Consider the following 16849-nt stretch of genomic DNA (forward strand, 5'->3'; position numbering starts at 1 on the left):
TAAAATTCACAAAACAAAACAATTGATAGTCACTTCCTCCCAACACCTCAATGTGAATGTGAACTCAACAAATGTCTGGGTAAAAGAAAAAAAAAAGAAAATTATAAACCTAAGTACAACACTAACCATAAAAGAAATATAAAAGATAATCAAATGTCTCCTTCCTGAAATTGTATCAGGTCTATTTGATTTTGTAGGTGGCTTCTGTCAAGCTTTCAAGGTTAAACTTTCCAAGTTACACAGGGCACCTGGGGGGCTCAGCTGGTTAAGCGCTGGACTTCAGCTTAGGCCATGATCTCATGGTTTGTAGGTTCAAGCTCTGTGTCAGGCTCTGTGCTGACAGCTCAGAGCCTGGAACCTACTTCAGATTCTGTATCTCCCTCTCTCTCTACACCTCTCACACTCTCTCTCTCTCTCACTCTCAAAAATAAACATTAAGGGCGTCTGAGAGGTTGGCGGGCAGGCATCATGGATCAGGTAATGCAGTTCGTTGAGCCGAGTTGGCAGTTTGTGAAGGACTCAATTCGGCTGGTCAAAAGGTGCACTAAACCTGATAGGAAAGAATTCCAGAAGATTGCCATGACAACAGCAATAGGATTTGCTATAATGGGATTCATTGGCTTTTTTTTGAAATTGATCCATATCCCTATTGATAACATCATTGCTGGTGGCTGAATACCTTTTTAGAAGAGTTTTTCATCTTGGGGATTGGTGAATTAAGTGAGGATTTGAGAAGCTCATGGAGTAAAAATCTGTCTATATGCTTTGTGTTTTTCTTTCTTTTTGTGTCTTCCAAGATGTTGTGTATTTGTAAATTAAAATAATTTCAAAATAATAAATAAATAAATAAATAAATAAACAAACATTAAAAAAAAAATTTTAACTTCTAAGTTACATAAACAAGCCCAGATCACAGAAAAAGGTTTAAAATATTTTAATTAAGGGCACCTGTTGGGTGGCTCAGTTGGTTGAGCATCCAACTCTTGATTCTGGCTCAGGTCGTGATCAGAGGGTCATGGGATCAAGCCCCACATCAGGCTCCGCCCTGATTATGGAGCCTGCTTACGATTCTCTCTCTCTCTCCCTCTGCCCTTCTCCCCCACTCACATACTCTTTCTCTCTAAAATAAAAATTCTTTTTAAGATTTTTAATTAACACTATGAAGTTAGCATAATATTGATATCAAAACCAGAAAAAGAATACACAAGGAAAAAATATATAGGCCTATCTATCGCATGTATGAACATATATGAAAAATGTTTACATAGAATATTTAAATAATGAAAAAATATTATTGATTCCAGGAATTCAATATTAGATTACATTTTTTTAAATCTTATATACTGAATTACATTAACATATCAAAGAAGAAAACACACAAACATTTCAATAGATGATAGAAAAGTTGGTGATAAAAGTTAATATCCAATGCATTAAAAAAAATCAGCAAGCTAGAACAGAAGGAAACATCAAAACTCAAAGCAAAAATTATACTTAGTGGCAAAAATTAGAATCTTTCCCATTCAAATCAGGTACAATTCAAGGATGCCTGCTATCACTGCTACTATTTAAAACTATAGTAGAGGACCTAGCCAATTCAGTAAGTAATATAAAAGAAAAAAGCTCTATAGGTATTATAAATATGTAACAGGAAAAACCTTGAGAATTAATTGACAGAAAGCTGCAACAAGGTAGCTGAATACAAGATCAATATACAAAAATTAACAGCTCTACTATAAACCAATAATAATGAATTGGGAAAAAAAGAAATATCCCATATACAATAGCAATGAAAACCATTATCACTATAAATAAACAGAAAATATATAATACCTCCATAAAGAAACCTCTAAAAATTTACTGAATTTATTGCATAAAAGCAGTCCTTAACACATCTCCCCAAATTAATTTACAAATTCAAAGAAATCGCAATTAAAATCCCCAAGAGAATTCTATAGGGAAAAACATCTTTCTTTCTTTCTTTTCTTTCTTTCTTTCTTTGTTTCTTTCTTTCTTTATTAGGATAAAAAATGTTTGGGGTGCGTGGGTGGCTCAGTTGGTTAAGCGTCTGATTCTTGATTTCAGTTCAGGTCATTATCTCACAGTTCACGAGTTCAAGCCCCACATCAGGCCCTGTGCTGACAGCAAGGAGCATGCTTGGGATTTTCTCTTTCTCTCTCTCTCTGTCCCTCCCGCACTCTCTCTTTTTCTCTCTCAGAAGAAATAAATAAACTTTATTTATAAAAAAAAGAAAGAAAGAAAGAAAGAAAGAAAGAAAGAAAGAAAGAAAGAAAGAAAATGTCCTAGACGATCTTGAAAAAGAGCACTGAAAGGGTATTTGCCATACTAATTGTCAAATACATATTACAAAGCTTTCAGTAAAATTTTTAAAGGGGGCATTGGAGCAGAAATAGACAAATAAATTAATGGTACAAAAAGAGAAAAACCCTAAACGTACCTACACACATAATAGGGATTTGGTATATGATTGTATTGGTGTGGTATATTGAATCATTGGATAAAAAATGAAGTTTGTAATAAATAATTTTCAGAACAAATGACTACCAATTTGGAAGAAAGTAATTAGATTTCCTGCCATTCACAAAAATAAATTCCACATGGATTAAAGATTTTAAGTTAAAAAACATGAAAAAGAAGAAAATTTAGAATGTGTTTATAATCTTAAATTCAAAAAGACTCTTTTAAGCAAAATTCTTAGATAAATACTAAAATTTGGAATGAAGTAAGTCAGAGAAAGCCAAATACCATGTGATCTCACTTTTACATGGAAATGGAACAGAAAAACAGTTCATAATACAGAGAACAGATTGGTTGTTGCCAGAGATAGGGGTTGGGGAATGAGTGAAATGGGTGAAGGGTGTCAAAAGGTACAAACTTCCAGTTATAAAATGAATAAATTATGACAATGTAATGTACAACATGGTGACTATAATTAATACTACTGTATTGCATGTTTGAAAGTTGCTGGGTAAATTTTACAAGTCCTTATCACACAAAAAAAGATTTTTGTAACTATGTGTGGTGACAGATGGTACATTTATTGTGATGATCATTTCATAGTATATACAAAGATCACCTCATTATGTTGTACACCCGAAACTAATACAATGTTACATATCGATTATACTGAAATAAAAAATAAAAACTGGAAAGTAAAATATTAATAAATTTAACTACATAAAAACTTTACATTTCTATGCCACAAAAACACCATAATTAAGTTTAAACAGAAACTGATTATAGAAACTATTTATAACGTTTATAAAAAAAGAGTAATATCCAGAATATACTAAGGATTTCTACAGATAAATAAAAGGAATGACTTAACAGGAAAATGATAAATGAACTGACCATTCACAGAAGTAGAGCAACAAATGAGAAATAGCCGTATGAAAATGCATTGAATTTCACTAGTAATCAGGAAAATGCAGATTAAATAACAACGAGAATCCATTTGAGGCCCGTCTGTCTGATTAGCAAAATTTGAAAAGTTTTATAATATTGAATGTTGGAGAGGATGGGGCAAACTCGCCACTCTAGTGAGATTACAGACTGTTGGTGAGGCCATTTTGCAGAATGTACTGACACCTGAGATGAGTTTATCCTTTGATCCAGCAATGCCATTACTCAAGACCCACACCAGAGAAGCACTGGCCCGTGTCCACAAGATGGCAGGAATAAAGAGAATCATCAGAGCTCTGTTTGTGGTAGAGAAAACAACAGGCATGATTCCCCTATTGCCTCCCCTAAGAGAAGCAAAAGGGGGAAATAAAGGGGAGGGAAGGGGAAGAGAAGAGAAGGAAAAGGAGGAAGGAGAAAGGAGAAAGGGAGGGATGGGTTTTTTTCTTTAATATGAGCTTGACTTAAGAGCACAAAGCAATCTTCAGAACATGTACAGCGTGATAGCATATTTGTAAAAGCAAAAACTATGTATTTCTATATATCTGTATATTATATAAATAAATGCATTTTTTAAAGAGCCATAAAGAAGACCTGCCATACATAATGGAATATTATTCAACCATGAGAAAGAAAGAAATGCTACAATATGGATGGACCTTGAGAACATTAAGCTAAATGAAATAAGCTAGACCAAAAAAGACAAATATTGTGTGATATCACTTACATGTGGAATCTGAAAAATGGTTGCCAGGGGCTAGGGGATAGAGTAAATAGGAAACGGTTAGTAAAAGGGTACAAACTTTCAACCATAAGACATAGGATCTGAGCATCAAATGTAAAACATGGTGACTATAGTTGAAAACACTGTATTGTATAATTGAAATTTGCTACCAGAGAACTTAAATGTTGTACCAAAAAAAAAAAATTTAAAAAAAAGAGAAAAACTCTCACTCTGTGATTCAAAGTTATTTTATGTTGGGTTGATGTACCACCTAAAATCACCTCCCACACCACCAGGGAAACATGTCCTTTAGTAAAGAAATTCTGAGGTAAAATAGATCAAGAGGTGGGTGGATGGATAAAGAAAGAAATCAATAAACAACTAAACAGCATGTCAAACTGGTAACAGTCATCACCTCTGGGAGATGATCAGGAGTAATTTTAGCTTTATCCGCCAAAATACATACATATATAATGAGAATATCTTCTTCTATAGTTGGTGAAAATTTTTAAGAACTTTTTTAAAAATAATAAAAATGTTTTGGGGACAAAGACAGAGCTCTGTGACATGCTGCCAGAAACATTCCTACAGACTGGCCCATAAACATTTCCTATACTGATATCTACCTTAAGCCAGATATGCCACCATTCCTTTGGTCTTCATACTTTCCCTGGGAAGATTCTGGAATCACAGACTGGTAAAGGAAGACCATCCAGATAGGGAAAAAATATATATTTTTTCATTATGTGCCAAGCACTGTCTTAGGAACTTTTCTTTCTTTTTGTTCTTTTTTCATTTTAACAGTCTTTTTTTTTTAATTTATTTATTTTGAGAGAGAGAGAAAATGCAAATGGGGGAGAAACAGAGAGAGACGGAAGGAGAGGATCCCAAGCAGGCTCCACACTGTCAGCACAGAACCCAATGCAGGGCTCCAACCCATGAACCGTGAGATCGTGATCTGAACCAAAGTCAGAACCTTAACCGACTGAGCCATCCAGGAACTCCCAAACAGCCTTTATTTAAAGCTGTATATGAGATTACTTTATTCCTACATCTTCTCAATATCATCTTCTTCTTTATATTTGCCCTTTTCCTCTCCTTCAAGGATCCTTTTGTGGTCTCTGTCCAGTTTTAGTCTAGTGACAGCCACCTTCCTAGGGCGGAGGCCCATGTGGACAGTTGTGCCATGCGCCTTCTCTCACTGTACTCAGTCAATGTAGATGATGTACTTCTTCCTGTAAACCTGGACTACTTTGCCAATTTGCTGACCTTTGTAGTGTCCTTGCACAACCTGTACTTTATCATCCTTTCACATGGGCACGGATCGAATGTTGCACTTCTGTCTCAGCTCTTTGCAAATGTGGGAAGGTGCATTGAAATGCCTTTTACGGTTCTTGCTCCGGTCAGAAGTCACAAAGGGCTTGAACTTCATTTTGGCCCGTGGCACTTCAGTGACGGCAACAAAAGGGTCTAGGAACTTTTCATGAGTTACTGACTCTAACCCTCACAACAGGTCTAGGTAGGCATTATTAAGAGATAGGCATTATTTTCCACATTTTGCACAAGAGAAAATAAAATCCAGAAAAGCGAAGCAACTTGTCTAAAATCACAGTTGACCCATCAGGAGTTATACAAATCCAGCCCTTTGGTTTCCAAAACCTATCCCACTCCTCCTATAATAGGCCACTCCCTGTTCCACCACTGAGAATGAGGATCCTTAGTTAAACTGCCCCCAGCCGGGGTACCTGAGTGGCTCAGTGGGTTAGGTGTCTGACTGTTGATTTCAGCACAGGTCATGATCTTGTGGTTCGTGGGTTTGAGCCCCACATCAAGTCCCACACTGAGCCCTGCGTCGGGCTCTGTGCTGGCAGTGTGGAAATTAAAATATATATATATATATATATATATATATATATATATATATATATATATTTTAATTTAAAAAACAAAACAAACAAAACAGCCCCCAGCCCAATGAACTGGGTAGAGAGAATCAAATGTGGCAGCATGGACATGAGGACATGCCTTCCAGATGCCCCTCCACAGGAGGACCTACTGCCCAGCTGCTGAGAATGCCTCAAGCTGCCAGCCCCTTCAGGGATTGCCACAGCTCCTGCAGAGGATCGAGGAGGAAGAGATTAAGTCTGGGCTGTTGTCACCAGTTTGCATCCCCAGGAACAGAGTCCGAGATGGTGTTGAGAGGGCAGGATGTACATTAGGAAGCCTCTTTGGGATCAACAGCTATGGAAGGGATCAGGCAGAAGAAGAAGAAGTCAAGAAGGCCCAATAAATAACCTTGGCCAACCCCATGAGGAGCTCTGGACCTAAGATGGCCCATCAGAGTTGTCCCATGTGGAGCTAACATGGCCCAGCCTTCAGGTCTCACCTCCACCCATCATTGCATGTGGGCCACCAGAGAAGGGCATGACCTTGAGCTGAAGCACAAACACACGAGGGGGATGACAACTGAAGGCTACCTGCTGACAGCAGCTGGGGCAGCAAGTCCTTCCTTGAAGGGAGATCTGGCACCTCAACATGTACATCACAGACTGAAAGACAGGTTTTGACTGAAAGTCAAATCGCAGTCCTACCCCTCCCTGACCACTGTGGGACAAGAATGTTCTACCCTCTGGAGAAATGTCTCAGGGAAGCCCCAGACTCTGGATCATCAGGAATAGTGGGAAGTTCAGGTGAGGTGCTGAATTAAAAGTGGTGGACTTAGTGAAATTCTGCCTCCTGAATGGTGAGAGCTCTGCCTCCCTCCCTTTCCCAGCCAAGCTCCCAGCCTCCCTCTGCTCCCAGAACTTCTATAACCATGGTGGGGAAACCCCCAAGCACAGGATAGGCAGATCCTTCTCTGGAGAAACTGCACAGCCCCAGAGAAAAGACATACAGATACTAACATCTCAGGATCTCCCAGTGAAAAAGCCAGTTCACCACTCGGCCACCCTAGGATAGAGGCCAGCAGTGAGAGAGCCTGCCCCCACCCCCCCACACACACACGTCTGCCAGTTTTCTGTGCCTCACTCTTTATTCTAACAGACCCATGTCTCAGCAATACCTGACATTTAAAGGAAGCCTTGAACAGAAAACAGAGAGCAAAGCAAATAAATAGGAAAAGGAACTGGAAGAAATTGAGCTACGCAGGACGTTAAAAAAAGCAACTTGTAGGGGAAAAAAACCACTTAAAATGAATACACACAGAGTCCTAGGAGACACTGTCACATCCACGAACCAAATGCAGGCTGCTATTTTTAAAAAGCATGAAGAACAAGAGAGAGAAAGAGCCCCTGGAAGCTAAACCTGTGATAGACACAATTGAAAATTCAATAGGAAGTTTAGAAAAGTCAACAAAAGAGGTCCCCCAGATGATAAATAAAAGAACATAAAATAAGAGGAAAGAAAAGAGTAAGATAATTAGAAGTTCAATCTGCGAGATTCACTATTCAAATATAGGGAGTTCCAGAAATGAAGATGGGGGGGAGGAGGCGATGGGAAAAAGAACTTTAAAAAAGAAAAAAAAGAAAACTTTCAGAACTGGAGCATGTGACTCTCTGGACAGAAATCAGCCATTTATAACCCACCACAATAAATTGAAGACACACTCTACAATACATCATTGTGGAATTTCAGAACACCAGGAACAACGAAGAGATTCTAAAAGCTCCCGGAGAGAAATGGAGGAAAATAACCGAGGCAGAAGAAGGCACAGAATCCAGGAAACTGAACCCAACAGAGAAGAGAGGACAGAAAATTTCTAAGAGGAGAAGTCCCAGGAGGACAGCAGGCCCAGGAGCACAGAGTCCAGACTTGAGCAGAAAGGTGAACTCCAGGAGGGAGATACGGGAAGGCAGGAGGTTGGGATTGGTAAATTATCTGCCAGATGGTGTGGGATAAATTAGCAAGAGGTACGAAGAAAACTAAGCAAAATAAATAGATGTGATTAACAGCTCTGGAAAAAGTAAAATGAAAGGAAGTGTAACCTGGGAATGCAAGCTGGTGCAGCCACTCTGGAAAACAGTCTGGAGGTTCCTCAAAAAACTAACAATAGAAGAACCCTACGACCCAGCAATTGCACTACGAGGCATTTATCCAAGGGATCCAGGTGTGCTGTTTCGAAGGGACACATGCACCCCCATGTTTATAGCAACTATCAACAATAGCCAAAGTATGCAAAGAGCCCAAATTTCGGTCGATGGATGAATGGATAAAGTTGTGGTATATATATACAATGGAGTATTACTCGGCAATCAAAAAGAATGAAATCTTGCCATTTGCAACTACGTGGATGGAACTGGAGGGTATTATGCTAAGTGAAATTAGTCAGGGAAAGATAAAAATCATATGACTTCACTCATATGAGGACTTTAAGAGACAAAACAGATGAACATAAGGGAAGGGAAACAAAAATAATATAAAAACAGGGAGGGGGAGGAAACAGAAGAGACTCATAAATATGGAGAACAAACTGAGGGTTACAGGGGGGGTTGTGGGAGGGGGGATGAGCTAAATGGGTAAGGGGCACGAAGGAATCTACTCCTGAAATCATTGTTGCACTATATGCTAACTAATTCGGATGTGAATTTAAAAAAATAAAACAAGTCAGTTTTAAAAAAAGAAAGAAACGCACATAATCTATATAAGGAGTATTAAAATACTTTCCCAGCAATATAAACAATAACTTCAAAGCAATAGGAACAAAAACTGTCTCTCTACAGTGGAGCACTAGATTTTGTAAAATAATTATAGGATTCATAAAATGCTATTCGGGATCGTGATTAAAAAAAAGAAAGAAAGAAAGGAACTGTAACCTTAGTGCAGTGCTTGGTTCAGCACTAAACAATATGTACATGTAGGGGACACCTGGGTGGTTCAGTTGGTCATGCATCCGGCTTCAGCTCAGGTCATGATCTCAAGGTTCAGGAGTTCAAGCCTCGCCTCAGGCTCTGTGCTGAGCACTCAGACCCTGGAACGTGCTTCAGATTCTGAGTCTCCTTCTCTCTCTGACCCTCCCCTACTTGTGTTCTGTCTCTCTCAAAAATAAATATTTTTTAAAAATTATTGATATGTAGATGTAAACAATATTTACATACGTGATGAAATGGGGCAAATGCAATAGCACACACTGGGTGATGTATGTCTGATCCTGAGTCCCTGTCTTCCCTAATCTCTGCCAACCTCTAGTTATCATATTTGTCTGGGATTTGTAGGACTTCATGAGTAGCTGATTGGGTGGTTGTTAGGTGGCTTAGTTTGTGTAAATATCATGTGTTGGTCTTCTCCATGTTCTTTGTGGGTTTTGTTGTTTACACACCTCTTTTTTTATATTGAGAAAAATAGCCAAAGCATCTTTGACAAAAGTTTCTGTGCCAGGCAAAAGAAACTGGAGCATAGCTCAATGACCTCTCTTCTTAAAGTGTGGGAGTCTTACCCAATCCTTTCTTCTGTGTTCCCCTTCCCCTATTTCCCATTTTGGGCCAGATCTCCTCCCTAAAAACTTGACTCTCACCCTATCCCCACTTTTTTCTCCCCCCACCAAAAAAAGCCCACACACATACAATTTAGTTTGTGGGGTATCTCCACGACTCATAAATGACTTATGCAAAAATCCTGAAGAAGCTAAGAACATTTCATCCCTGGTTCCCAATCTCCTGTGTCAAGACTATTCTTTGATGTGATTCATACTAACACACTTGTATTGGGACGGCTCAAACCTACCTTAATTTCTAAACCTGGAGTAGAGAGAAGTAGAAGCAATAAGAGGGACTTCCATGTAGAGAGCAGGGACGGACCAAGAAAGGAAGATGAATGTATATCCAAGTCAATTAGGGATTTTATACGGGTGCAAGAAACTTATGTCAAAATGGCCACAAGACTGTTTAATAGGAGATAGATAAATGTAGCTCCATGCATGTTTACCACTAGAAACCAAAGCTTTGTGTGAAATCTTGAATTTACTGGGGAGAAAAAAAGTGTGTACCTCTCTGCTCTTTCCCTGATCCCTTCCCCTCATTTCTGAACTGCGGGAGACTGAGCCCTCTTGGGCTTTAGAGACCCCATCACTGGGGCATGTTTATTTGATGGTTGGTATTGCTATGCCAGGTACTTCCTTTCCTATTTGCTAACATTTTGTAACACACATGCTCACCTTTTCCCTTCTCTTATCCTGGGAAAATACAATGAATATATAAAAATTTACTGATACTGAAACAAAATTCCACTCACTGTAGCAACAAAAAATTATAAAATGCCTAAGAACATACTTGAAAAGAAACGTACAAAACTTATACATGAATAAAACTATAAAAATTTTCTCCAGATGACAAAATGTGATCTGAATAAAGGGAGAGACATTCCATGCCCCTGGGTATGAGCATCATTATTGTAAAACTCATTATGTCCTTCCTACATCAACCCATAAATTCTCAATGCAAATGCTCCAAAATCCCAATATGATTCCTTGGTGAAATTTGACAAACTGATTATGAATACCCTCTGAATGAGAAAATATTCAAGAACGGTCAAGCAATGCTTTAAAAATAAGAGCAATACATGGACTTAATCCACCAAATATCAAAAGATTTTTAAGGTGTCACTAGTGTAATAATAGAGAGATGAAAGAGAATAGGAAATTATAAGAGACTCATTATGGGTCAGAATACATTTAGATAAAAATAATATTTAAAGCCAGTAGGAAAAAGAAGGATTATTTAAGAAGTGTTTTAGGGACAACTGGAAACTAAATTAGAAAACATTTAAGTTGGATCTCTACCTAACACAAATATTTATTTAAGATCGAGTGATAAGCACAAAAAGAAATATTTTCTGTTGTGGCAGAGCTAACGGGTAAGAAAACAGGTATTAAATCAAAGAACAATGCATATAAATAAAAGTCACTATCGTTGTAAGGGCTACAAAAAAGGTGCTACTTTCTGGGGCACCTGGGCGTCTCAGTCAGTTGAGTGTCTCTTGATTTCAGCTCAGCTCATGATCCCAGGGTCATTGGATAGAGCCCCACATCGGGCTCTACACTCAGCAGGAAGCCTGCTTGAAATTTTTTTTCTCTCTCTCTCTGTCCCTTTTCCCCACTCATGCTCTCTCTCTCTCTCTAAAATAAAATTTAGGGGCGCCTGGGTGGCGCAGTCGGTTAAGCGTCCGACTTCAGCCAGGTCACGATCTCGCGGTCTGTGAGTTCGAGCCCCGCGTCAGGCGCTGGGCTGATGGCTCAGAGCCTGGAGCCTGTTTCCGATTCTGTGTCTCCCTCTCTCTCTGCCCCGCCCCCGTTCATGCTCTGTCTCTCTCTGTCCCAAAAATAAATAAACGTTGAAAAAAATAAATAAATAAAATTAAATTAAAAAAAAATTTTTTTAAGTGCTACTTTCTGTTATGAAAACTCAGAAGAGAAGTAATTAGTTTAGGAAAGTCAGGATAGGCTTCCCTGACAGGAACTGACTGAACTTAGTCCTGAGATCTGAAGAAAAAACTAAGGATTCGCTCAGCAAAAAGCTGGAAGGCAACATACCTAGCAAAGGGCACAGCTGTACAAAGGCTTGTGGAGAAGAATGTATAGAGCATTCAAAGAAGCAGGGGTGGGCTATGATGACTAGAATTTAGAGAAGAGAAGGGAGCATGAGGCCGGACCCTGCAGGGCCTAGGAGGTCACATTAGAGGTGCTGTCCTAAGAGCAATGGAATACCTTGAGAGTTTTAGCCAGAGGAGTGACAAGAGGAGATTTGGGTTTTGAAAAGATCACGTCTGGCTGCAAAGCAGACACATGGATTGGCTGAGAGGCTGTACTGGGTCAGGCGATACACAAAATGTAGGCGACAGCAGTAGTCCATACAAAAGACATGAATTGTTTGGACTAGAGTGGTAGCAACAAAAATAGAAAGAGGTGTGCTGATTACCTATTTAAAAGGCAAAATGTACATGATTGATGGTGGATTGGATACTGAGGATGGGAGAAAAGGAGGCGTCGAGGGTAGGTAGATGGTAGGGCACCTGGGTGGCACAAGAAAGCGTCCAACTTTAGCTCAGGTCCTGATCTCACAGTTTGCAAGTTCATGCCTTGAGGCTGTCAGCGCAGAACCTGCTTTGGGTCCTCTGTCCCCCCCTCCTCTCTGCCCCTTCTCTCTGCCCCTCCCCCGCTTGCCCACAGGCTCTCTCTTGCTCTCTCTCTCTCTCTCTCTCTCTCTCTCTCGCTCTCTCTCTCAAAAATAAACAGTTAAAAAAAAAAAAAGAATGGGTGGATGGTTATACCATTCACAGAAGATAAAGAGCACAGGACCAGTTTGGTGCTGGAGAAATCACAAACTCGGGTCTGAACAAACATACAGAGTTCGAGGTATCTTGAGACATGCAACTGCAGCTACCAAGTAGGCAGTGTAGACAGAACCTTAGGGAAAATATTCACATGTCACTTCTTCTACAGAACATGAAGTAGAACCATATTAGCTGCTACTAACAAACAAACCCCACGGCTTTACTGACTCACCACAACTGAAGTTCATTTCTCATTCACGGAGCAGTCGAAAGCAGGTTGTGAGAAGCTCCCGTTCATATGCAATGCAGGCACACAGGTTTCTCCCTACTTGTGGCCTGCTCCTCCCCTCAGGCATCCTAGGCCTCTGCATTCAGGCAGAAGGGGAAACAGAGTGGGGAACACACACCTCAACAACCTTAACCAGGCAGTGACACACACCATGAATTACACATCACATCTCACTATGTTTCACTGGTGAGAATAGAGCCCCCACTGAGCACCTACTTCCTAGAGTAGTGCTGCCAGATAAAAAAGGATGCATAGCTAAAGTTGAATTTTGGGAAAAAAAAAAAAAGAATCATTTTTTAGTATAAGTATGTCCCAAATATTATACCTGAAAATCAAACGTAACTAGTGTCTTATTTTTCACAATTGCTTGCTTGCTTCCTTGCTAAACCTAGCAACACTATCCCAGGGGTGCTATCTAACCCTATCTACGCAGAGGTCACACATTTTGATGTACAGTTAGTCATTTATGCCATAGGATACAAACGACTTAGAGCAGACTTCCCCCATATTTCCTGTGCAGGACACGGGTTGTTTATAGCAACATGTTCTCGAGTTTGAAAGACCAGGGAAGAAGAGCCTTAGAAATAAAGGATGAATGAGGAGCACTCTTAGCAAACCTTAAAGTCAAAAAATACAAATCAATGTAATTTATTCATTTAGCCATTGGGCATTTATTGAGCACTTGCTACGTTCTAAGTGCCATGCTCGGGGCTAAAGATGCTGAGATATTGCAACCCATGCTCTAAGAAGCTCATAGCCTTCGGAGTGGGGGCAGATGGAAAAATAAACAGCAGGTGAGTATGTAGCACCTAAGTCAAACTGATAGGAATCCAGAAGGTTTCCCAAGAGAGATGGTGGCTGAACTGAGCCTCAGAACTGAGCCAAGTAGGAATCCACCAAGTGAAGGTGCACAGATTGTTACATCCATTCATGGAGTAGTAAGGTACAGGACATACCTTCACACTGTAAACAACTAGAAAACTGGACAAAATATATGAAACGGTTGACATCAGGCAGAGAAGGACTGTAATCTCTGAGAGAAAGAAAGTAAGTAAGGTGAACCCTTCCTACAATTGACCTGGTTTTCTGCCTAGAGGTAATTTCTGGATTTTGGTACAGGGAAGGGAACCCAGACAGAACCTGGCAGACTCACTTGAGTTAAGGATACAAAGATAGGCCCTTTGGGAGGCTAAAATAGCTGGAATTCATATGCAGAAAAAGTTTTCAAGAAATCTGCACGGGGTCTCCTCAAGTCTTCAACTGAATACTAATCTGTAAAGACTTCGATAAAGCTCCACAAAGCCAAAAACAGGACAACTGCTAGCAGCTGAACAATTCCCAGAGCCTAGGAGATGTTTAGGTCCCCCCAGCCAGAGTGGAGACAACTCATTAAATAGAGGAAATTCAAAGCAATTCCAGAATTGTCATGCCTTAGTAGCAGAGTGAAGGGTACTCCAGACCAGTCCTAACAAAACTTAAAAACAAGCATAGAAAGGATCAACTGATCTGCAAGTAAGTTGATTGCCTACCAAAATAAACATCAACATTCTAGTTAGACAAAAAAAACTAAACACCCAACAAAATAACATTTATAAGGTCAACATCTAAAAAATTACTAGACATGGAAAGAAGCAGGAAAATATGATCCACATCCAGGAGAAAGATTAGTCAAAAGAAACAGACTCAGAAATAACAAGGATAATGGGATTACCAAGTGAAGGTACGCGGGAAGGGGATGGAATCCAAACCAAGAGAGTGGGTGGAATACACAGGGCTTCTGGACAACTCACCTGGAGACTGTCCAGTTCCTTTTGGTTGCACTGGTGAGAACAGGGTATTTGTGACAGACACCCACTATCATCAGAAGCAAATGTAGAGGTAGGCTCCATCTGGAGAAATCTAGAAGACCCAGGTCGGTCTTGCCTACTGTCAAAAGAATGGCTGCCTTCCGTCCCCACTAAGGCACTTCAAGTTCCCTGGGACAAGTTGGAATCTGAGTGTCTCTATTCTAGTCAAAGCTTTCTCACTCATTTCTAAGATGAACTTGGATTAAATACATGCATTTCTAAGGAAAGGAAAGGGAGTTCAGCCTTAAGGAGCACTTACTGTATGCCAGATACTGTACTAGGCACTCTGACATATGTTGTTTCACTTAATCCTCATACTAGCCTGAGAGATACTTACCTCCTTAGAAATGGAAACACTTAGGTCCAGAAATTAAGGAGTTTGTCTGTGGTCAATCGTGTACAGACAGTTTGAACTGCAATCTGCAAAAATTCAATGAATCAAACTTTGATGAATGCTTTTGAAGTCCTCTTGCATAATGCAGCCTTTGTAGTCAAGCACAACCAGAGTCCAAATTCCAGTTCAGCTACTTGCTAGCTGACAGCCTTTGGAAAGTTCCCCAGCTCTTCAAGACTTAGATTCTACATATGTTCAGGGGGAAGAGTAAATCCCTCTTTTTATGATCATAGGAAAGATCAACTGAGAAGATTAAGAATGTAAACTGGGGCGCCTGGGTGGCTCAGTCGGTTGAGCGTCCGACTTCAGCTCAGGTCACGATCTCACGGTCCGTGAGTTCGAGCCCCCCGTCGGGCTCTGGGATGATGGCTCAGAGCCTGGAGCCTGCTTCCGGTTCTGTATCTCCCTCTCTCTCTGCCCCTCCCCCGTTCATGCTCTGTCTCTGTCTCAAAATAAATAAACGTTAAAAAAAAAAATTTTTTTTAAAAAAAGAATGTAAAGAACTCAAAATAGGGGTAGGAGCATAGGAGGTATTCAACAAGGCACACTCTCACACTCTGTTCTTCTCCTTCTTTGTTAATTAAATATCTGATCTGAGCTTATATCACGTTGGGAGTGGGGAACCAAAGTTACAACAAAATCAAATAGAACCTTTCAGCAAATGTGTCAGTGGTTCCGAAAGTGGGGTCCCTGGACTAAGCAAATCAACACCAGCTGAAATTTGTTAGAAATTTACATTTTCTGATTCCACTCCAGACCTACTGAATGAGGAACTCTGAGTAGGGCCCAGCTGTCTCTATTTTAAGGAGCCCTCAGGTGATTTTGATGCACACCAAAGTTTCAGAACCATGTATATAATAGTTTTGCCATCACAGTAATTTCACTCAAATATTACAGAGACCATGGGTAGATCACAATAACAATCTCACAATGGCTATCCTTTGGTTTGTTCTATGCATTATTTTCAGGTTACTGTAATGTACTCTGCTGATTAAACCTCGCTATGCGAAAGAGTAAACCAAGTGAAATGATGTTGCATTAAACACCTTACAAAAAGAGATTCTCTAAGCTATTGATTTGATACAAAAAGATAAATGTCAAGAAGTTCTTCTTGAGAAAATTCACTTAAGTGGCCAACTGGAGGAAGTGAAGACTAAGTTGGGAGCATCTTCCCTAATCCCAGGAAGAGGTAAGCATAGATGGCACTTCAGAAATCCAACCAATTTCACAATTTCCTTTTAATTTAACTCTTCCTGCCCCAATCCCTTTCATTAAATCTGGGTTCCTAACTCATCTACTCTTTTCCCAGCTTGAAAATCTGGAAAACAGTGAAATGACTTCGATCCAGAAATCACGCACTTGTCATTAGGTGCAAAAATGTATGTGCTTGAAGACCTCAAAATACTGAAAGCTTTAAAACAAGAAAGGGATGTGGGCTGGGCAGCTGAAACCAATCATGCGGAGCTATGGCATCTAAAGTAAATGGTACATCTGAATACTTAGAATGATTCTCAATTATATTAAAGTAGTTTTCATTTTTTCTAATGGCTATGCTACTCCTCCATATCTCTCTCCCAAGGCTCTACTCTTCCATGCTTGCTTGCAGATGATTTCAATTGTTTTCTATTTTCTTAATCTTCTCTATTATCTCTGCTGTTTTTTCTTCCTCATTTCATGATTTTTTTTCCTTGCAAGGCACTCAGCGTCTGATGCTTCTACAAACGCAGGGATTTTTCTTCCTGTCCTTGAAGCGACAGCTTGTCTTCCCTCTGAAGTGTCTTTGTCGGAATGCCTGATAAACTGTTTATTTTTCCTAACAGCTTTCCTTTTTTGCCTGAAAAACAAACATTAACCAAAAAAGTCCTTGTTTCGCTCAAGTGATACTTTTTACGCAATCCCTGGTGCTAGAGCGC

General features: G+C 39.8%; 1 protein-coding gene and 1 pseudogene across 1 annotated transcript; one reads left to right on the forward strand and one right to left on the reverse strand.

Annotated features, from left to right (window-relative positions):
• The first annotated feature begins 445 nt into the window (after nt 1-445).
• LOC125174706 (protein transport protein Sec61 subunit gamma-like) lies at nt 446-785 on the forward strand. The gene has a single exon (XM_047874364.1). The coding sequence runs from the start codon at nt 469-471 to the stop codon at nt 673-675; it is 207 nt and encodes a 68-aa protein (XP_047730320.1). The 5' UTR covers nt 446-468; the 3' UTR covers nt 676-785.
• Nucleotides 786-5192: 4407 nt separating this feature from the next.
• On the reverse strand, nt 5193-5576 carry LOC125174705 (60S ribosomal protein L26-like; annotated as a pseudogene).
• Between the last annotated feature and the right edge of the window lie 11273 nt (nt 5577-16849).

Source organism: Prionailurus viverrinus, chromosome C2, assembly GCF_022837055.1.
Source record: "Prionailurus viverrinus isolate Anna chromosome C2, UM_Priviv_1.0, whole genome shotgun sequence".
Lineage (NCBI taxonomy): Eukaryota > Metazoa > Chordata > Mammalia > Carnivora > Felidae > Prionailurus > Prionailurus viverrinus.

Bases quoted from the DNA above. Each gene is read 5' to 3' on its own strand.
- LOC125174706 (XM_047874364.1), top strand. From the start codon at position 469: ATGGATCAGGTAATGCAGTTCGTTGAGCCGAGTTGGCAGTTTGTGAAG.